The sequence below is a fragment of the Bos javanicus genome, chromosome 22, assembly GCF_032452875.1.
Source record: "Bos javanicus breed banteng chromosome 22, ARS-OSU_banteng_1.0, whole genome shotgun sequence".
Classification (NCBI taxonomy): domain Eukaryota; kingdom Metazoa; phylum Chordata; class Mammalia; order Artiodactyla; family Bovidae; genus Bos; species Bos javanicus.
In genome coordinates, this window is record NC_083889.1 from 52821435 (window position 1) to 52844012 (window position 22578).

At 42.1% G+C, this 22578-nt stretch overlaps 1 protein-coding gene across 1 annotated transcript; it reads left to right on the plus strand.

Annotated features, from left to right (window-relative positions):
* Positions 1-38: 38 nt before the first annotated feature.
* Positions 39-21626, plus strand: LOC133235465 (serine protease 46-like). The gene is made up of 5 exons (XM_061397006.1): positions 39-206; positions 3111-3288; positions 3469-3725; positions 4484-4647; positions 21200-21626. Exons 1-5 carry the CDS (start codon positions 125-127, stop codon positions 21452-21454), a joined length of 936 nt encoding a protein of 311 aa, XP_061252990.1. The 5' UTR covers positions 39-124; the 3' UTR covers positions 21455-21626.
* Positions 21627-22578: the final 952 nt, after the last annotated feature.

Sequence of the window (22578 nt, forward strand, 5' to 3'; positions counted from 1 at the left end):
TCCTGATTCTGCCTCACTTCCTGCTATATAAACAAACCATGAGTTCTAGAATTCTCACACAGTGGAGATGCCCTGCCCCCAAGTCCCATTATGAGAACCAGTGAGAGCTGTTCACTTGCTTGCTATGGCCTGTGGGCAGGGAGCTCTTCAGGGCCTCGCATCTCCATTTCCTTCTGCCAGGGCTGACAGTCACCTCTATGCTGAAGGTAGGGCTTTGGGAGCATGAGAAAGAGGCAGGAGGACTCTGCCTGGGTGCCGATGTCAGCCATCCTGATGCCTGAAGGGCCTTCATTTGTTCTTGATGGGTACCTCCTCACCAGACTGCATGGTGTGCCAAGCGTGGGGACCCAGACAGTGGCAAGGCAGTTCCTGTGTGCAGGTGACCATGGCCATGAGGAAAGAGCCTTATTAAAAGTGGAAGAAAACGAATAATCTGTGGAATGAGTGAGCTCATTAGGGAGGCACAGTCTCAGAGCAGCAGGACTTGTGCTGAGGACAGTGTGGTGTGTAGGTATCATTCCCACGGCATCCTTCTCAGCAGTGTGGTGTGTAGGTGGCTGCTCAGCCATGAAAGGCGTCATTCACATGCTTACGTCTCGGCACCCCATGAGGTGGGCCATTTCACCACGGGAACCTGCGGTCCAGAGAACTAAATGCTTATGGAGCCAGGATTCAACACCAATTTTCAATAGACTCTTTGGGGGTAAAAAGTTTGGACCCCATGTGGCAAAGTCTGGGATCCCACCCTAACTGACCACATGTAATACTGTGGTGGCAGCCCTGGTTCAGATTTACCTGCCCATTCTGCCCCTTGGCAGAAAATATGCTGGCATGGCATCTGTTGGTCGGGATGTGTCCCCCAACTTAGGGACTTTGTCCTTTTCCCTTAGTGTGACTTGCCTTCCCAGACCAGTTCCTTAAGTGAGGGACTGAATGAATGAGTGCCGTCCTGCTCTCTGCTGTCCTCAGGCGTCTGTGGCGTCTGTGGCTGGTGAGGATAGGCACTGCTCCTCGTTGCTGATGGCTGTGCCTGTGATGATGTGCGGGTGAGGACCTGTGACCTTGTGGGGATGGAGGTTATGAGCCAAGACAGGTGTCTCTATCACCACGTGTGAGGGCAGGTGGTGACATCAGAATACAGCTTGTGAGTGGGAGTGCTTGGACTCTGGAACTCCAAGGAGGGGTGGAGGTGATCTGCAGTGGTCTCTTGGAGCCACTAAGTGTCCCCTGTGTGTGGAATAGTATCACTGTGCCTATGAGAAGATTGATCTGCAACATCTCACGGCCCCAAATTAATCCATCCTGGTTCCCTAAAGGTTCAGCTGCTGTACTTGGTGCTGGCATCTGGTGCTGGCATCTCCAAGCTGAATCCTGCAAATCTTTCATAAGCTTTTGGGGGAAGAGATCAGAGTCAGTGTTGTCCTGGACGTGAGTTCTGAGGAGTGCTATTCTCTGAAACTGAAGAACCCACTACACTTGTGGAGCACAGAAGCAAAGCCCAACCCTTCCTCCTAGCTGTCAGTTCCTTCCTTGCCACTCACTGGCCCCAACAGCGGGAGTGGGAGGAGAATGGGCTGCATTGAACTAGATATGAGATTTAGATTTTCAAGTGGTGAAGTTCATTCTGTGGGACCCTGGCTCTTCAGGGCCTTAGCCTTGTGAGAAAGGAAAGGGCAAGATGTTGGAAGCCATCTCTTTCCTCCCAAAGTCTCCATTGGGGTAGGCTGTAATCTGAAACAAGGTAGCCATAAACCAACCACAGTATATGAGAAAGGCTGGAAAATATAGCCACCCCACCTGGGGCAGACAGAAAATAGGACAGCAAGCCACTGGCCAGAGACATGGGCAAGAATGGAGCAATGAGAGGGCAAGGTAGACAAAACTCCACGGAGATGCTGGGGCCTGTGTGGGTGCCTGTGGATCCCTGTAGGGAGCCACTGGTTGAGGGTAAAGGTGACCAGCCTCAGGTGTGGCAAAGAAACCAGCCACCCACATCTGATAGCAGTACCAAGAGCCCTTGGACGTGGTGGAACAAGACCAAACATCAGTGGTTTGGGACTCTGAGGGACTGCTCTGAGGCATGGCCCAGTAGATGTTTCTGCTAGTGTGTGGGTCGCAAGAGATGATTAGCCTGGTCTGTCTGTTGTTGTACCCTCTCCACCACCACCATAATTCCCCTCCTGCCCCTTTCCCCCATTCCCAGACAAGGACAAGCTTTGCTTGCTGCTGCTGAGTCCCTGAAACTCTGGGTGGCACTGCACGCTGAACTGCTTACGGAAACACTTGCTGGAACCACGTCTCCTTGAGACAGTGTAAACACATGTCCAAGTTTGCATGTAATGAGGATGTCTCTGACCTCCCTGTGACGGTTCTAGACCAGTCCAAACTTGACAGCAGGTTATACGTTGATAAAACATCTTTTTGTCTTTAATCTCAGTCTCCAACCTTTGCTGTAGAATTTCTCCTTTTCCTGTCCTCAATGATGCTGTTATTAAATACTAGTCCAGGAAGGTCCAGTTCAAAATCTCAGTCTCGTAGCCAGTTCAATACAGCCCTGTCTCCTCCCACTCATGCTGTTGGGGCCAGTGAGGGGCAAGGAGGGAACTGACAGCATCTTTACTCATTTCCTGTTATAGTCACAGAGAGCACACCTCCAGGGCTGGTGGTCCATGGACCAGGCCCTGGAGTTGTACAATGTGACATGACTGTCCGTTGCTTTCTGGCTACAACTGACTAGCAGCCCTGCTCATTGTGCCCCATCACTTAGTGCTTGACTGACTCTCATCCCTCTGATGATTCTCTTTTCCCCTTCACTCCCCTAACCTTTTGCTTGTGTTAACAAGGGAGAAGGGATGACTCCTGGGCTGTTGGATCCGAACAAGCCCTGGAGAGGTTGTCTGGTCCCGGTTGTTTGGAGGCTCTCTTTTTAGCATGGGGCTCCTGCTGCCTCTGGACCTTTGGTTGCCACTTTGGGGGTGGTGAGAAAAGTCCCTCCCCACATGTGCATGCGGCAGTGGCTGCTTGTGATGGCCAGAAGCCTGAGGGCTGCCCCTTGCTGCTTGAGAGTCTGCATGAGGCTGGCATGGCCCCCTCTCTACCTTTTTCCTAAGGGTCCTGGTTCCGGGCTTGTGGTCAGACTAACATCTCCTGCAAGAATGTGAACGGAAAGCTAGTGGAGGTAGGCAAGTGGCCATGGCAGGTGAGCATCCTATTCCTGGGCATGAGCATCTGCAGTGGCTCCCTCATCCACCGCCAGTGGGTCCTTACAGCTGCGCACTGCTTACAGAGGTCAGTCAGGGTGGCCAGCGGTCCCCGGGGCTCTGCTTTTTGGCCTGGGAGCCCCCACTGAATCTGGTGATCCAGGAGTAGGGGCCTGGCTGGGTAGCCCTGTGCTCAGCTTGTGTCTCTCTACCTGTTCCATGTTTGACCTCACTGCTGGTGATCTGCCTCCTACCCGTGACCCTGCAGATCCAAGGACCCCTTGTCATACTCCGTGAAGATGGGAGTTCAGAGCCTCTTGGAAAATGGTACCGAACGTCAAGTTGCTCGCATCACGATTCATGAGGATTTCACTAACCTATCCCAGGATCTTGCCCTCCTGAAGCTCAGGGACTCTGTCTCCTGGTCCCCACTCATCCAGCCTGTCTGTCTACCTAACCCCAAACTCAAGCCATCTTTTGGATCCCTGTGCTGGATGATCGGGTGGGGAAAAGTGGATATTCACGGTAAGTGAAAGCAGGCTGAGGTTCCAAGACACCTGCCTCTTCAGAACATAGCTCCACCAAGGGCTTCTCCATCCCATTCCTTTATTCACTCCATCAGCAAACATTTCCTGAGCACCTAAGTGTGCTGCACATTGTCCTGAACTCTGTTGATGTGAGAATATATGCAGCACCCTGGTGTAAAAGACACCCATGATGTCCATGGATCTCGGTTCCCAAAGTTAAGTTAAATCCAATGTCAAACTCTCACCTTGCAGCCTGGAAGGAAATTAACTTTGTTACTGGGATTTCCTGTCTGCAGGTGGCACAGGGCCATGGTCACAGGGGCTACCTAGACATTGGGAGCCGTTTACACAGTTGTTGCCTTGAGCACCAAGACTTCCTGTCCCCTGTTGGTGTCACTCTGAGGTCCTAGAGTTGAGGAGCCTTTGTGGGGTCCTGCCTTCCAGGGGGTGGCTCCGTCTAGGCTTTAGGATCTTGCCATCTTGGCAGGTAGCAATGGAGCAGTGCTTAGCCATTCATGCTCATGAAACCTGAATCCTTGGCTTCATTCTGTGCCTGGATGTTGTTCTGAGCCCCTCAGGAGACTTTTGCTTGGACTTTTTAATGTGCTTGGGCATTTTCAAAAGTCAGACTGCGGAGTGGGGCCTTTGTGAATCACTATCCTAGGAAATGGCCCTGCCTCCCACATTATGAATCTGGATAGCTCCAAGATGGAGATGAGCTGAAGAGACAGTGAGGCAGGATCTCTCTCTCTCCAGTGAACCCACAGTCCCCCTACAGCCTTCAGGAAGTGGCTGTCAAGATCATAAATAATGATATCTGCAATCAACAGTACAAGTTCCTCTTCTTGACAAACCAGAAGAAGTTACTTGGGAATGACATGATTTGTGCCACCTCTCATTTGGGCATGGACACCTGTCAGGTGCGCAGTGTCTAGACCTGGGCAAGAAGGTGACTGTTAGGGGTCATGCATTCTTTCCCACATGGCACTGGGGGATTAAAAATCGCCTTTCCCTGGGCTTCAGTTTTCCCACTCTGTAAAAACAGGGATGAAAATACTTTTCACTCCTCTTCCCAATTATAGTTAATCATGGCAGTACTTACAGGGAGCTGATGGGTGATAGGCCGTGCGTACTTTGATCTTAAATAGTCATTGCCAAATTGTTTTCCAAAGTGATTGTATTAATCTATATTCTTACAGCAGTGTTTGAAAATTTCACTGCTCTATATCCTTGCCAATTTTGGTATTGGTCAGACTAACATGTTTTCCATTCTGAGAATGAGAACTAGAGAAATAGTATCCTATGTGGTTGCATGTACATGTTCTGGTTACTAGTGTACTTGTGCATCCTTTCCTATGTTTATTCACCATTCATGATTCTTTTTCTGTGAGTCACTTGTTCAGATATTTTATACATTTTCTATTGTTTGCTGTTTTCTTTTTATTATATTTTTATATTTTGGATACTGATTTTATGTTCATTATATATATTGCAAATGTTTTCTTTTTGAAATCATTTTATATATAATTTTATATATACTGTCTTTGCTGAACAGCAATTTGGATTTTTTAAAAATGTTGTTTTGAAGTATAGTTGATTTACAGTGTTGTGTTAGCAATTTAGTTTTTATTTCAGTCAAACATATATCCATTTTTTCCCCTTTTGGCATATGCTTATTTAAGAAATCCTTCATTTTCCTGAGGTTATAAAGACATTTTCCTATGTTTTCTTTTTTCTAAAAGTTTGGAAATTTTGGTTTCTACATTTAGGTCTTGAATCATGTGTATTCATTTCGTGAATAGGGAAAGTTAGAGGTCTGTTTTTATTTATTTCTGTGTATGGACTACCAGTTTTCCCAGTGTCATTCAGTGAAAAAAACCATTTCCTCTACTGGCTGTCACCAATAATCTCATAAATCAAATTTCTGTATACACAAAGGATAATTTCTTGAGTTGGACATCTTAACTTTTTTTCATCTTTAATACAAGTGTTTCTTTTGGTTTTTTAAAATTGAAGTATAGTTGATTTATTGTGTTAGTTTCAGGTATATAGCATAGCGATTCAGTGTTTTTGCAGATTATATTCCATTATAGGTTATTACATGATAATGAGTATAATTTCTGTCCTGTACAGTATATGCTTATTTCTTATCTATTTTATATATATTGAATAGTAGTTTGTATCTGTTAATCCCATACCCCTAATTTGTTCCTCCCCGCGTCCCTTCTCCCTTTGGTAATCGCAAGATTGTTTTCTGTATCCGTGACTGTGTTTCTGTTTTGTGTATACATTCATTTGTATTCTTTTTTAGATTCCACATGTAAGTGATATCATGTAGTATTTGTCTTTATCTGACTTATTTCACTAAGTGTAATGTTCTCTGGGTTCATCCACATTGCAAGTGGCATTATTTCATTCTTTTTTTATTGACTGAGTTATATTCCATTGTGTGTGTGTGGGTATCATATCTCCTTAAGCCAATTGTCTGTTGATGGGCACTTGGGTTACTTCCATGCTGTTAAAGTGCTGCACTCAATATGCCAGCAAATTTGGAAAACTGAGCAGTGCCCACAAGACTGGAAAAGGTCAGTTTTCATTCCAATGCCAAAGAATGTTCAAACTACCACACAGTTGCACTCATTTCACATGCTAACAAGGTCATGCTCAAAATCCTCCAAGCTAGGCTTTAACAGTATGTGAACTGAGAACTTCCAGATGTACAAGCTGGATTTGGAAAAGGTAGAGAAAACAGAGATCAAATTGTCAACATCTGTTGGATCATAGAAAAAGCAAGAGAATTCCAGAAAAACATCTACTTCTGCTTCATTGACTACACTAAAGCCTTTGTGTGGATCACAACAAATTAGGGAATTCTTAAAGAGATAGGAATACCAGACAAACTTACCTGCTTCCTGAGAAACCTGTATGCAGGTCAGGAAGCAATAGTTAGAACTGAACATGGAACAATAGACTAGTTCAAAATTGGGAAAGGAGTGTGTCAAAGCTGTATATTGTCACCCTGTTTATTTAACATATGCAGAGTACATCATGTGAAATGCCGGGCTGGATGAAGCATAAGCTGGAATCAACATTGCCAGGAGAAATATCAATAACCTCAGGTATGCAGATGACACCACCCTTATGGCAGAAAGCAGAAGAGGAACTAAAGAGCCTCTTGATGAAGGTGAAGGAGGAGAATGAAAGTGAAAGTCACTCACTTAAGTCTGACTCTTTGCGACCCTGTGAACTATACAGTCCATGGAATTTTCTAGGCCAGAATACTGGAGTAGGTAGCCTTTCCTTTCTCCAGGGGATCTTCCCAACCCAGTGACCGAACACAGGTCTCCTGCATTGCAGTCAGATTCTTTACCAGCTGAGCCACAAGGGATGCCTAAGAATACTGTGGTGGGTGGCCTATCCCTTCTCTAGTGGATCTTCCTGACCCAGAAATCCAACCAGGGTCTCCTGCATTGAGGTTGGATTCTTTTTTTTTTTTTTTAATATAAATTTATCCAACTGAGTTATCAGGGAAGCCTGGAGAGTGAAAAAGCTGGCTTAAAACTCAACATTCAAAAAACTAAGATCATGGCATCCGGTCACATCACTTCATGGCTAATAGATGGGGAAACAGTGGAAACAGTGGCAGACTTTATTTTCTTGGGCTCCAAAATCACTGCAGATGGTGATTGCAGCCGTGAAATTAAAAGAGTCTTGCTCCTTGGAAGAGATGCTATGAGAAACCTAGACAACATATTAAAAATCAGAGACATTACTTTGCTGACAAATGTCCTCCTAGTAAAAGCTATGGTTTTTCCAGTAGTCATGTACGGATGTGAGAGTTGGATCATAAAGAAGGCTGAGCACCAAGGAATTGATGCTTTCAAACTGTGGTGTTGGAGAAGACTCTTGAGAGTCCCGTGGACTGCAAGGAGATCAAACCAGTCAATCCTAAAAAATATCAACCCTGAATATTCATTGGAAGGACTGATGCTGAAACTGAAATTCCAATACTTTGGCCACCTGATGTGAAGAGTCAATTCATTGGAAAAGACCCTGATGCTGGGAAAGATAGAAGGCAGGAAAAGGGGATGACAGAGGATGAGATGGTTGGATGGCATCACCAACTCAATGGACATGAGTTTGAGTAAACTCTGGGAGATAGTGAAGGACAGGCAAGCCTGGCATGCTGCAGTCCACGGGGTCTCAAAGAATCAGATACAACTGAGCAACTGAACAACAACAAATTAAATCTGTAGATTGAGTAGTATGGCTGTTTTAATAATATTAATTTTGAAATCCAAGAGCACAGATTATCTTTGCATTTCTTTCAGTCATCTTCAGCTTACTTCATCAGTGTTTTATGGTTCTCAGTGTATAGGTCTTTCACCTCCTTGGTTAAGATTATTCCTAGGGTTTTTTTTTTTTTTTTTACAAGATTTTGAACAGGATGGTTTTTTTACTTTCTCTTTCAGATATTTCACTAGGGTACAAAAATGCAATAACTTTCTGTATATTAATCTTGGATCCTGAAAACTTACTGAATTCATTTATTCTAATAGTTTTGGATGGAAACTTTAGGGTTCTCAATATAGAGTATCATGTCATCTGCAAATGTGACAATTTTCTCTCCCCCCTTTCAATTTGCACATATTTTATTTCTTTTTCTTGTCTGATTGCTATGGATAGGGCTTCCAGTACTATATTAAATAACAGTGACCAAAATATATATATATATATATAACAGTGACAAGAATGGGCATCCTTGTCTTCTTCCTGAATTCAGGAGGAAGGCTTTCAGCTTTTCACCATTGAATATTATGTTGGCCCTGATTTTGTCATAAATGACCTTTATCATGTTGAGATATGTTTCTTCTATACCCACTTTGATGAGGGTTTTTATTATGAATGGATATTGAATTTTATCGATGCATTTCTTGGCATCTACTGAGATGATCATGTGGGTTTTCTTTCATTTTGTTAGTGTGGTGTATAACATTGATTTGTGTATGTTAAACCATCCTTGTGACCCTGGAGTAAACCCAGTTTGATCATGGTGTATGATCTTTTTAATGTATTGTTGGATTCAGTTTGCTAATATTTTGTTGAGGATTTGTGCATCTATATTCATAAAAGATGTTGGCCTGTAATTTTCTTTTCTGATCTTTGTCTAGTTTTGATATTAGGGTAATGGTGGCCTCATAGAATGAATTTGGGAGTATCCCCTCCTCTTTAGTTTTTTGGAATAGTTGGAGAAGGATAGGGATAACTTTTTTTTTTCTTCTGTGTTTGATAGAATTCCTCAGTGAAGCTGTTCAGACCTCAACCTCCAGGGAAGTCCCTAAAAATAAACTGATTCTTTTTTTTTTGCCTCATGTGGGATCTTAGTTCCAGGACCAGGGACTGAACCCATGCCCCCTCAATGGAAGCACAGAGTCTTAACCATGACAGATCTGAACTTTTGTTTGCAGGCCATGTTTTTGTTTGTTTGTTTTACAGAATCTGTTTCACTTATAATGATTATGATTAGTCTATTCAAATTGTCTGTTTCTTTTTGACTCAGTCTTGGCAAGCTATATGTTTCTAGAAATTTGTCCAATTTTGTCCATTTCTTCTGTATTGTCCAGTTTGTTGACATTTAAGTGTTTATAGTATTTTATTATGATTTTTGTACATCTATGATATTGATTGTTATTTCTTTTCTTTCTTTCTTATTTTGTTTATTTGGGTCCTCTTATTTTTGATGAGACTGGCTAAATGTTTGTCAATTTTGTTAATCTTTTCAAAAGAATCAGCCCTTGGTTTCATCCTTCTTTTCTATTTTTTTAAATCTCTGTTTTAATTATTTCATCTCTTTATGATTTCCTTCCTTCTGCCAACTTTGGACTTTCTTTGTTCTTCTTTTTCTAATTCTTTTAGGTGGTAGGTTAGGTTGTTTATTTGAGATTTTTCTCTTTTTCCCTTGAGGAAGGCCTGTATCACTATAAACTTCTCTCAGAATGTTTTTGTCTTTGATATCATCATTAACTCATTGATTTTTAGTAGCATGTTGTTTAGTCTCCATATATTTGTTTTCCAGTTTTTCTGTAGTTGATTTCTAGTTTTATATTGTTGTGGTCGGAAAAATGCTTGATATAATTTCTATCCTATTAAATTTGTTGAGGCTGGTTTTGTGACCTAGTGTGTGAGATAACCTGGAGAACAGTCCATGCTCACTTGAAAAGAGTGTGTATTCTATTTTTTTTTTTTTTTTAATGTGGTGTCCTGTAGATATCAAGTACAACTGATCTTTGGTGTCACTTAGGAACTCTGTTGCCTTATTGATTTTCTTTCTGAATGATCTGTCCATTGAGATCAGTAGGGTATTAAAGTCTCCTACTGTTACTGCGTTATTGTCAGTTTCTCCCTTTATGTCTGTTAGTATTTGCTTTGTATTTAATTGCTCCTGTATTAAGTGTGTGTGTTAACAAGTGTAATATCCTCTTCTTGTATTGACCCCTTTATCATTATATAATGTGCTTCTTTGTCTTTTATTATAGCCTTTGTTTTAGAGTCTGTTTTGTCTCATTTAAGTATCGCTACCCCTACCTTCGGAGAAGGCAGTGGCACCCCACTCCAGTACTCTTGCCTGGAAAATCCCACGGACGGAGGAGCCTGGTAGGCTGCAGTCCATGGGGTCGCTAAGAGTCAGACACGACTGAGCGACTTCACTTTCACTTTTCACTTTCCTGCATTGGAGAAGGAAATGGCAACCCACTCCAGTGTTCTTGCCTGGAGGATCCCAGGGACGGGGGAGCCTGGTGGGCTGCCGTCTATGGGGTCGCACAGAGTCGGACACAACTGAAGTGACTTAGCAGTAGCAGTACCCCCACCTTCCTGTCGTTTCCATTTGCATGAATTCCATTTTCTGTCCCCTTGCTTTCAGTCTGCATATGTCTTTTGCCCTGAACTGAGTCTCTTGTAAGCAGCGTAATGAAGGGTCTCATTTGTTTTTTTGGTATCCAGTAAGTCTCTCTATGTCTTTTGATCAGAGGATTTAGTCCATTGACATTTAAAGTTTTTATTGGCAGGTATGTACTTATTGCTATTTTATTCCTTGCTTTCTAGTGTGTTTGTAGTTCTTACTTGTTCCTTTCTTCTTCCTTTTGCTTTTCCAATGTGGCTTGATAATTTTCTTTAATAGTATGCTTGAGGTCTTTTCTATTTGGTTTTTGTGTATACACAACCTACAATAAGTATGCTTTTGAGTTGTGGTTACCATGGAATTTATATATGTTGATCCATAATTATATCTAGTTGCTTTAAAAAGAAGTCATTCAAGTTCAAATACATTCTAAAAGATCTACTTATTTACTCCCCTTCTCCGGATTTTGTGTTTTTGATGTCATATTTTACATCTTCATGCTTGCCCCTTTACTGTTTATTGTAGTGATAGCTTACAGTGAACGTAAGATTCATGATCTCTGAAGAAGATTTAGCTTCGGGACCAGGGACCAGGCATGATCACTCAAGAGCTTTTGCATAGCAGAGTATTATTAAAGTGAAAAAGGGACAGAGAAATCTTTTGACATAGACATCAGAAGGGGAATAGAAAGTGCCCCCATCCCTATTCTTAGCAAGGGAATTATATATTTTTTAATTGGTTATTGCAATAAATCAAATAATGTCTCAAGGTTGTAAAGATCTTACTAGACCCACTCCCATAATATACATTTTAAGATAACAGGATTAGTCAGAAGGTTTTCAGGAAGGAGAAACATGTCCTCAAGCAGGATACGTTATTGTTATATAATCCTTACTAAGGAATGTAGAAAAAAAAGTTTGTCCTTTCCTTCTTGAGAGCCCCAGACCCCTTTCTCCTCCTTGGGGACCCTGGACTTTTTAATCAACCTGCCTAGGAATTGACTGTCTCAGCAGTTATAGTTGCTTTTATAGTTTTTGTTTGTTTTTTATTCTATGTTTTGAATTATTTAAGTGATCATCAATGCTTACTATATAGTTTGCCTTTCCTATTGGGATTTTCCTTTCCCTATAGATTCTTTCTTTTCCATTTAGAGAAGATGCTCAACATTTCTTTCAGAATGGTTTAGTGTAACTGAATTCTTTTAGTGTTGCTTGTCTGAGAAATTTTTTTCTCTCTACTTCTGTTCTAAATTATAATATTGTTGGGTAGAGTATCCTAGGTTTCAGGTCTTCCCGTTTTCATGAATTTGAGTATATTATGCCACTTCCTTCTGGTCTGCAAAGCTTTTGCAGAGAAATCAGCTGATAGCTTTAAGGAGGTTCCCTTGTACATGACTCTGTTTTTCTCTTGCTGCCTTTAGGATTCTCTCTTTAACTTTTGCCATTAAAAATATTTATTTATTTATGGCTGTGTTGGTTATTTGTTGCTGCAAGGACTTTCTCTAGTTGCAGCAAGTGGGGGCTAGTAGTTGTGATGCAAAGGCTTCTCACTGTGGTGGGTAGGCTTCAGTAGCTGTGGTGGACAGGCTTAGTTGCTCCACTACATGTAGAACCTTCCCAGACTAGGGATCCAACCCATGTCCCCTGTGTTGCAAGGTGGATTTTTAACCACTGGACCACCAGGGAAGTCCTAATTTTTGCCATTTTAGCTACAATATGTATTGGTGTGGGAATGTTTTGATTCATTTTGTTTGGGACCCTCTGTGCTTTCTGTACCTGGATATGTTTCCTCCTTTAGGCTTAGGAAGTTTTTAGCCATAATTTCTTCAAATACATTTTCTTTTTGTAAAAATTATTTATTTGACCATGCTGGATCTTTGTTAATGCATGGGCTTTCACTAGTTGCCGCAAGTGGGGGCCATTCTTCATTGTGGTATTCGGGCTTCTTATTGTGGTGGCTTCTCTTTTTGCGGAGCATGGGCTGTAGGCACACAGGCTTTAGTGGTTGTGGGGCATGGGTTCAGTAGTTGTGGCTCATGGGCTCAGGTGATCCACGCATGTGGGATCTTCCTGGACCAGGGATTGAACTCATGTCCTCTGCATTGGCAGGCGGAATCCCAATCACTGGACCACCAGGGAAGTTCCTTCAAATACATTTTCAATCCCCTTCTCTCTCTTCTCCTTCTGGAATCCCTATTATGCATACATTGGCACCTTTATATCATACCCACAGATCTCATATTTTGCTTTATTTATTTATTTTTTTGTTTTTCATTTGTCTCTCTGCTGTTCAGATTTGGTGATTTCCATTCTTCTATCTTCCAGATCTCTTATGTATTCTTCTTTTTTATTTTGTTGGCTATTCATTGCCTCTAGAGTGCCTTTTATCTCAGAAATTGATTTATCTATTTTTGATTGGGCCTTCTTTGTAGTTCTGCTTTCTTGTTAAAATCATCTATGTTTATACTAATAATTCTTTCTTAATTCACTTAGCATTTTTATTACCAACTTAAAAAACATTTATTTATTTGGCTGCACCAAATAAATGGTCTTAGTCGTGGCACAGGGAATTGTCAATCTTCATCTCAACATGTGGCATCTTTAGCTGGGGCATGAGAACTCTTAGTTGCAGCATGTGGGGTCTAGCTCCTTGATCAGGAATTGAACCCAGGCCCCCTGCATTGGGCACGCAGAGTCTTAGCCACTGGGCCACCAAGGAAGTCCCTATTACCAACTTTTTGAACTCAGTGTCTGGTAGACTGATTATCTGTTTCATTATTTGTTCAGGGGTTTTCTTTTGTTCTTTCAGCTGGGAGTAAGTTTCTTTCAATTTTACTTAACTTTCTCTGTCTATGAATTTAGGTGAAACACAGTTGTCTGCTGTTGTCTTGAAGGGGTGATGTTTTTATGTGGAAGTGTCCCTTCGTAGACTGTGTGTGCCCAGTGTCTTTGCTGTGAGGGCTGGATTTGATGTAGATGCCAGCCAAGTCTTTCCTCATGGTGTGCTGGCCACTATCACCTTGATGGAAGGTGTGGCTGCTGTTAGAGGAACTACAGACTGTGCAGGGTAGGAGCTGGGACTTCCTCTCTGCTCCCTCTGTGTGGCCACCCCCTCAAGGGTGGAGTTTGCTCCCACGTTGCTAGGAAACCCTGAGGTCGAGTTCAAGCTAATTCTGTTCCTTTTAAGTCTGTGTTTTTCTTCTCCCTACACTGTGGCTTTTGCCCTGAAGGAGGGGAGTGCTGGAGTAAATGGGGCTTGTGTGCTCACACAGGGCTGTTGCGCTGCCGGTGTAGGCTTCTGGGGCTCTGCTCACACATAGCCCAAGACTGAATCTTTTCCCCTGCTTGGTTGTCCCACTTCTGGTGCTGTATCGTGGTGCGGAATGGGAGTGGGGATGGTGGTGTTGGTTGCAAGGGTTTAAGTGACTGTACTGCCACCAGAGGCCCAGGCTGTCTCTGTGGTGCTGTTTGAGTAAGTGCTGTTTGAGTAAGTGCCAACCATGGCCACTGTCCCCACATTTGGACCCCACCCCACACCCCTCTGCTGCCTCTGCCTTGCTAGACTGAGTCTTTTCTCAGGACCCAGCTGCCCTCCATTCTGTGCTAAGCTGTGGCATCACGTGCGTGGGGTTTAAGTTTAAGGCAGTAAGGCAGAAGTCATTAGGCAGACGTCTCTCTAACCTGTCATTAAGCTAGCACTGGCACATTCCTCGTGTGTGGCATCTAGGTTTGTCCTGCCTATCTGTCCCAGTGGTTCTCCCAGCAGCCAAGGGGGCTTGTCTCCTCCATGTAGGACCCCAGAACTGGGATGGCCAGTCTATGGCTCACTCCTCAAGGTGAGGTTTTACTGTGCAGTCTTTCTTCTCCTCTTAGACCCCTTCCAGGGGCACAGGTCCTGACCCGATGCTTTTTTTCCTGTCAGACTTGGTTACATGGGGATCCTTCTTGCAGCCTTGGTTGTCCAGGAGTTCTGCCAGTCCCAGATTTATCTTTTTTAGATTATTTTCCCATATGGACCATTACAGAGTATTGAGTAGAGTTCTCTGTGCTATACAGTGGGTCCTCATTAGTTATCTACTGAGAAGTTTGACTTTAAATCAAGTCTAGCTTTGTGCTTACTGTGTGGGTGTGTGTATTCTGATTTCTAAACTGAGACATTTATATGACAGTGTAATCACAGTGATTATGATTACAATAGTCACAGTGAGCAAAACATTCTGATTCTGCCCACTTTTTACCCAGGATCAAGGAAATACATTTTAAAGGGACAAAAGGGTTCAAATGAAGATGCTTATTGGGTTCAGTGTACCATTTACACTTTTCCCTGTCCTTTGCCCATGTTTTTCTATTAAACTACTTTTCTTTTTATTGATTTGTAAGAACTGTAGCTATTATATGCTGTGGTAATTACTGGTAAGGAACATCATGTCTTTTTCAACTTAATTTTAGTGGCTTATAAAATATGTGTATGTATACACTCATACTAATGGATAGAGAAAATAAAACAAATATGGTTAAACATTAAATCAGCGGGTCTGAGTAAAAATATTATACTCATAACTTTTTGGTCAATCTTTTTTAATTAATTATTTTTATTGCCGGTTCCCCTGGGTCTTAGTTGCTGTGCTCGGGCCTCCTCTGGTTGCGGCGAGCAGGAGCTGCTCTTTGTCGCATTGGTGCGCCAGTTTCCCGCTGCAGTGGCTCCTCTTGTGGAGCACAGGCTCTAGGCTCGGGCTTTAACAGTTGTGGTGCACGGGCTTAGTTGCCCTGGATATGTGGAATCTTCCTAGACCAGGGATCAAACCCATGTCCCCGGCACTGGCAGGCGGATTCCTATCTACTGCACCACCAGGGAAGTCCTGTAAGTCTTGAATTACTTCAAAATCAAAAGTTTGGGTTTTTTTTTAAACTTTGGAAACAGGAAGTTTTAACCCTTTGTGAAACCCTACTTGTTCACGATTTACCTTCTTTGGGTATGGATTTGTTCTCACAGAGTTAACTAAAATTTCCATATGTTCACATTTATCATTATTTCCCTTAGTGATTGTAGTTTTCATGCTGTACTTAGAAATCTTTCCCACCCTAAGATTTTTAAAATTCTTTACTCATATATGTTCTTAATTATTTTCTTTAAATATTTTAATTTTGATTCATCTGGAAGGGTGAGACAAGAAACCAGTTAGGTCAACAATTTTTATTGAATACTTTTTTGGGGCAATGAATTAGAAATGCCCTCTTTATTATGTTATACATTTCCATCTTATTTTGTGTATTTCTGTCCTTTGCAGTCTCATTCCTATGCCACCACCACTGTTTTAAAATTATTATAGCTCTACAATTCCTTTTTGTGTGTGGTAAGGCAAGTCCTCCTTTATTATTTTTATTTTAAAGAATTTACCTGGCTGTTCTCCCACGTTCATTCAAATTGAACAATCTTTGTTTCAAGGTATTTTCTAATTTCTTCTTTGATTTAATTATTGACTCACTGGTGTTTTAGTAGCATGTCGTGTAGTCTCCATATGTTCTTTTTTCCCCATTTTCTCTTGAACAGTCTTAGTACAATATAAAAGGAAAATCATGGTGATTTTGGTGGAAATTAATAGATTGATTTAGGGAAAAATAGACCCTATTTTGGTTTATTTCTTTGTGTCTCTAGAGCAACAGTTTATATAGCTTTCTCTATATAGTTATTGCATGCCCCCCTTCTTAAGTTTATTCCTAGGTGTTTTATATCACATCTCTATTGTGAGCAGTATTTTTTTTCAGTGTATTTTCTGTTTGTATTATATCAATATATTGATTTTTGTGTGTATTTACTTTGTACTAAGCAAGCTTCCTAGGTATAGTGGATTCTCTTTAATTTTGTAGGCCCAGAGACACATCATCTGCGAACAGTGATAAATTTGTCTCCTACTTTTCAATATTATGCCTATTTCTTTTTCTATTTTTTTGTAATATCAAAAATCATATTCCAGAACAATCCCTCTGTCTTCCATGAGACACTGTGCTATCTTGTTTTAGTTATATGTCTTATAAACAATATAAGGCTCAGTGCCTTATACTTTCCAACACATTTGGGAGGCTTTCCTTTAACCCATTTACCAAGAAGAATGTTTCTTTTTATACCCCTCACTTTATATACTGGTTTGATATTTTTTCCACTCCACTTTTTCCCTGTAGTGGTTTAGAAGTTGTTGTATCTCAGGGTCATTCTCCTGTTGGTCACCTGATAGTTTCCACACATGTATTTAAATTTAACACCCAGGGTTAATCAATGTCTACAGCTTCCTCAGAAGAACAAGAACCTTCCTTCCTTTTGACTTGCCCTACTTCCATCCACCAGACTCATTTTGTTGAAAACATCTAGGAGTTCAGCTCACTGAACCCTTTTATTATATTCCAAGAGTTTTTGTTGACTCTCTTGGGCTTTCCAGGTCTATGCCCATATGAGCTATGATTAGTGATGATTTTGCCTCTTTCGTTTTCATGATTTTTACTTTTTCCATTATTCTGGGTACTGTCCCTGAAAGCAGCCTGGAATTGTGGCTCTGCTTTTTCTTGTTGCTGACCTTCTTGGACGTGCTCCCCACACTTCATGATGAAGCATCTTGCTAACATGGCATATCATCTGTGGAGGAGAGAGTGATTGCTTTCTGTTTCACTGTGGCATTTTATTTCAGGAACGAATGCTAAACTTCATAAAACGTGTTTTCTGCAGCTATCAAGATGACTGTATACTCTTCAGCATGCTAAGTTGGTTCTGTGAACAGATTCCTCATGTCCATTTACCCTGCCTGCTAGGATCAGCTCTCCCTGGTCATAGTTACCTTGGTTTCATTCATCTGTTGTATTCAGATTTATAATATCCTTTTTTAGGATATATTTAATTTCTTTCTTCATCCAACAGACCACCCTGTACTGGGCCCTGGACCAGACACAGGATGGTGGTGGTGCACAGCCCAGGAAAGGTGCGGCCAGGGAACAGCAGTCCTGTGAGACGCCATACATGCAGTCTTTGCATTGTGTTTTGTTTTCCTCCAGTGAGACTGGGCTGCATTTAAGGTGTGTTGAGAAAGGCACTCTCCTTGTCAAATTATAGAGTCACAACTATGCTTCACTTGAAAGTACAATCTATGTTCTAGAACATTTGAAATGACATAAATTATCTGCTCCTTGAACGCTAGAAAGAAGTTGCCTGTAAAACCACATAGACCTGTTCTCATTTGAAGGGGTAGTTCTTGAGCAGTATTTTATGTTATTTTGTCCATGGTTATTGGCTTATGATTTGTATTTTCTTAAGAATTATTCATTTCATCTAGAATTTAAATCCATAAAGAGAAAGTTATAAACAGTCTTCAGATCCTAGAAAGTGTATTTTCCCTGAATCTGACTTTAATCTCTTCTACTTACACCACAAAATATTTGCATTTTCCTCCTCTTTCAGTTTTCCTTGGTAGGACTTAAAAGGTATTTATATATTTTGTTGTTTTTTAAGAAAAAGTGATTGATTTTATTTCTCAAGTCCATGATTTTTTTGCTTTCTAATGCATGACATCTCCTTTTTGCCTTTATTAATTCCATTTTAATTGTCTTCAGCTGAATGTGCAGTGATAAATAATTGATAATAATTTATTTTCATTCCCTCTTGTTTGATGTTAAAAGTATTTAGACTAAGACTATTTTGTGTGCAATTTTGGCCCACATCCCATGGACTTTGCAATATATGGTATTCTTATTTTTCTGCATTCCAATTGTAGATTTAATTCTGTTTTTATTTTAGCATTTTTGAAAGTTAATTTTTTTTCCTCTGATGGGGGTGTTTCACATTTTTTTATTGGGTTCTGGCTTTATTTCACTGTGGTAAGAGAATGTCCACATAGGATCTTTCTTTTGCCCTCCAATTTTCTCTCTCTTTTTCTCTGACTTTTCTTTAACTCTGGATTCCCAGAGTCCAGTCAACCATCTCTCTCAGGTAAGGGTCCTCACACTATCATTACTAGCTTAATTATCACTGGCTTGATTTTCCCCTTCATCTTCCATTTTCTCTCCCCACATAAGGCCCCTACTGAAATGTGTTTAGTAATGTCTTTAAAGATGTTTGTATCTTTGAAAAATGTGTAGCATGATATATGGGTATTTTAATTTACATAACTGATGTTGTTCTACATTCCCCTCCTGTATTTGTTTGTTGAGGAATCTCAATTTGTTAGAGAATCCACATTAGTTTTATTCTTTTGAGTCATTTCCCCCATTGCCCTATGTCAAATCTTTCTCTCTCCTCCATTTTGGGAGGAGCCCATAATTTTCAGTTACTTTCAGTTAGTAAATGCCTTGTCCTATTATAAGCCTCAATTTAAAAATCAGTTTGATTTAAACTTCACCAAGCCCACTCTACCTCCCTGGAATTTTGTTATGGTGGGGTCCAAATTAATTTTTCTCTGTCAATTTCCCTACTACCTACAACAGAGACCTCCTTTTCCATAGTCATGACACTTTCTGGAGCATGTGCCAAGTTTCCTCACTTGCAGGCATCTGGCTGGCTCTCCATTGCCCCAGTGGTCTATTTTTCTATTTCTATGCTAGTGCCATAGTTTGTATAATTATAGCTTTGAAATAGATCTAACTCTGGTTAGATATATCTCCAGTCCACAGCGTCTCCAGTTTGCTCTTTTTTTCTCAAACTTGTCATAGAATTCATGGCCTTTATCCTTTAATATTAGTTCTAGAATCAGATTGTCAAGGTCCTGAAAAAATCCTGGTAGCATTTTACTTGGAATTGCTTGAATGTTAGAGGTCAATGCAAGAACTGACATTGTCACAATATTTTGACTGTTTTACTCTCTAATGAATAAAGATAAAAGATATTTATAAAATGTGTTTGGAGAACAAAGAATAACACAGTCAATACCCATACCTTCACCGCCAAGCCTACAAAATAGTGCATCACCAGAAACTTTGAGGCTCTCATGTGATGATTTCTGAATATCAAACTGTGAAGGCTCTGATGCTGCTTTTGGTTTTTTCTGCTGGCTGGCATTTGCTCTTGGTGCCTCAACTTCCCTGTGTGCGCAGTGATGTTTTAAAAGTGATGACATGCTCTTTAGAGTGTTCTTCGTGGGAGTTCGCTGAAGCATGGCTTGAAAAGTGAGGTCCTTCAGACAGAATCTATATTTGCTTCTGCCAGGTACCAGGGCATAAAGCCAACCAAAAACTGCTTTAAATGATGTTCTTGGCTCAATTTTTTTTAATCACCCAGACAGTGTGAATTTGAATTACAAGTTCACATGAGGGCAGGTGTTCCTAGTTTATCCTCACGCAGAAGGTGTGGTCCTTTTTGGCAGGAATAACTTTTTGCAGGAGGTTTCCTCTTGGGCTCCCCATCTTGAGCAGGCTCTGGGTTTTGCATTTTGTCTTTTGCACCCATGAATAAGGCTGTGAAAACCAAAACTCAGTTTCACTGGGTTTGGCCCATGGCCTTGGAGCAAAAAGTCATCTTCTGGGCTTAGCTGTCAGCTCTCTGGGTTTCAGCCCTCCCTTGGGTTTTGCAAACTGAGGAGTCTATTTTCTTGCCAGCTCACCCATGCATTTAAAATGATAATTAAAAAAAACTCACATGTTATCTTAAGTAAGGTGGGATAGGGGATCTAGCCTTCCATGCTGCAGGAAGCCAGATGCTGAGAATTGACAGTTTTACATTGTTTTAAATTGCCTCACCTAAGAACAATAGTATATCTGTACATTAATGTAGGTCTTCCTTTATCTTATTAAGTATGATTTTGTTATTTGTCCTTATGTATCTTATGCACTCTTCATTAGATTATATCTTATAAATCTTGGTTTGCTGCTGCTGCTGCTGCTAAGTCGCTTCAGTTGTGTCCGACTCTGTGCGACCCCATAGATGGTAGCCCACCAGGCTCCCCCGTCCCTGGGATTCTCCAGGCAAGAATTCTGGAGTGGGTTGCCATTTCCTTCTCCAAATCTTGGTTTACATTACATTAAAATATATATGTATACATATAGGGAGGGAGGGAGAGCATGGGCTATTTTTCTGATTTATAAAACTTTTCAACAATACTAAAAAGTATAGGATAGTTTAAAAAATCATAAACCCATCAGCAGCAGAAATAAAAGCTGTTACCTTTTGATGTTTGCTGTTGTAAACATTATTCTTACATTTGCCTCTGCTTTGCATGAAAAGAGGGAACAGATTTATTTGCATTTCAAATAGTTCATTATGCCAGCCGGATGGTAGGAAAGGAGAAAGTCAAGGGTAACACCTTGGAGGCCCACCACAATTTAGAGAGAGGGCAGAGGAGGGGACCAGGGAGTTATGGTCAGAGGGTTAGCAGGGGAGTGAAGAAAGAGACCAGTGTGATCCTGAGCTCAGGCCCCAGAACAGCGCTTCCATGTCACAGGGCAGGCTCCTAGCTATGCCTCATTGTCAGGGACAGCACGGGCCTAATACAGCTCATGTTAAGGACATGGCCTGGGAAGGTGCAAATTTATTTGTCCAGGACCTGCAAGGAGGCCCTCCTGCTGCCTCTCTTATGCCGCCCTTGCTCCCCTCCACAGAGTAACTCTGGCAATTCCCTGGTCTGCCAAATGGACAACTCTTGGATTCAGATGGGGGTGGTCACCTGGAGCTTTAGCTGCAACCGGCGCCACTTCCCGGCTGTCTACACCAGCACCTCCTACTTCACTAACTGGATGAGGAAGCAGATCGGTGACGTGAAGTTCGTCAGCAGGGCCGGGCCTGCCTGCCTTAGCCCAGTCCTCCTCACTAGCTCCATCCTGCTGATCTCCTTGGGCTGCCTGTGGCTCCTGTGAATGATGTTTCCTGGGCGTCCCTCCCCGATGCAGCTGCTTCCTCTCCTCTGTCTGTCCTGAGGAGAAGCGGAGACTGGAGGAACACAGGACATCAGGGCAAGTCCATGGGGGAGGGTTCCAGAACCACTGTTTTTTCAATTGTTCAATGAAGATGCTCTTGAACTTTGTGTCACCGAAGTCATCATCTTTTTTCTAGACTCTGGCCAGAGCCTCCCCAGCCCCAAGAGGCCTGCTGTCTTCTCAAGGGGAGCCTCCCTGATAGCCTTCCTTGTACTTGTACTCATCCTGTTCCCCTCTCTGGGCTGCAGTTGCCTCTTCTACCAATATGAAGCTGGGCTCTGTGATCCCCACTCCCTGCTTAGTAACCCAGCACTCCAGCAGTCCCCAGGTCCCCATGGCCATGCCCTGGGTCTCTGACCACAGTTTCCCCTCATTTCCTTACCATGAGGGTTGTCTTCTTCCCAGGAAACTCAAAATGACCAGACCTGCACTTGTGGATTCAGTTCCAGAACTTGTGGGCCTCTCTCAAGCCCTCATATCACCCTAAGAGTCTACAGAGCTTGACCAGTTCCTCCTCCCTCCCCAGCAGGAATGAGTGAGGATGGGGGGCAGGGAGGGGCAAGGCAGAGCGCCTGCTTAGGTGACTGTGGGGGGTGACTGCACCCTAAACTCCGGAGCTGCCTTAGTGACATCTGTCATACTCTGAAGAGGAAGACTAGGCCCCAGTTAGCCAGACTGAGAGGCAGAGCCCTACTACCTCTGTGGGAGGTAGCATGGGAGCCCATCAGGCCTGGGGGGCCTCAGGTTCACAGTGGCCCCTATCTTTGCCCTCGGGCTCCACAGCATAGCAGGTGTGGTTTGCTGGAGACTGAAGTACTGAATGGCCAGCCCTATTGTTTGTCCCAAGAGAGCAGGCCTTGGCAAAAGTTAAATTGTTCTAGTCTGATTTAACTTCCACCTTTTATTGGGCTAGAATTTTCCAACAGCTTTGAATCAAAATTCATAGGATGTCCCCAGACTACCTTTTAACTGTATTATCCATCTGTGTCACTGAGCCATCAAAATGTTCCCCGACTTCCAGTGTACCGAGAAGAGCCCATTGGTTACCATCACTCTTTTACTGT

What these genes read in the sequence shown, in the direction of transcription:
- LOC133235465 (XM_061397006.1), top strand. Translation starts at nt 125, where the DNA reads ATGGCCTGTGGGCAGGGAGCTCTTCAGGGCCTCGCATCTCCATTTCCT. An exon ending in GGGAAAAGTGGATATTCACG is followed by an intron (nt 3,726 to 4,483) that starts GTAAGTGAAAGC and finishes CTCTCTCTCCAG; the next exon opens with TGAACCCACAGTCCCCCTAC. An exon ending in TGGGCATGGACACCTGTCAG is followed by an intron (nt 4,648 to 21,199) that starts GTGCGCAGTGTC and finishes TCCCCTCCACAG; the next exon opens with AGTAACTCTGGCAATTCCCT.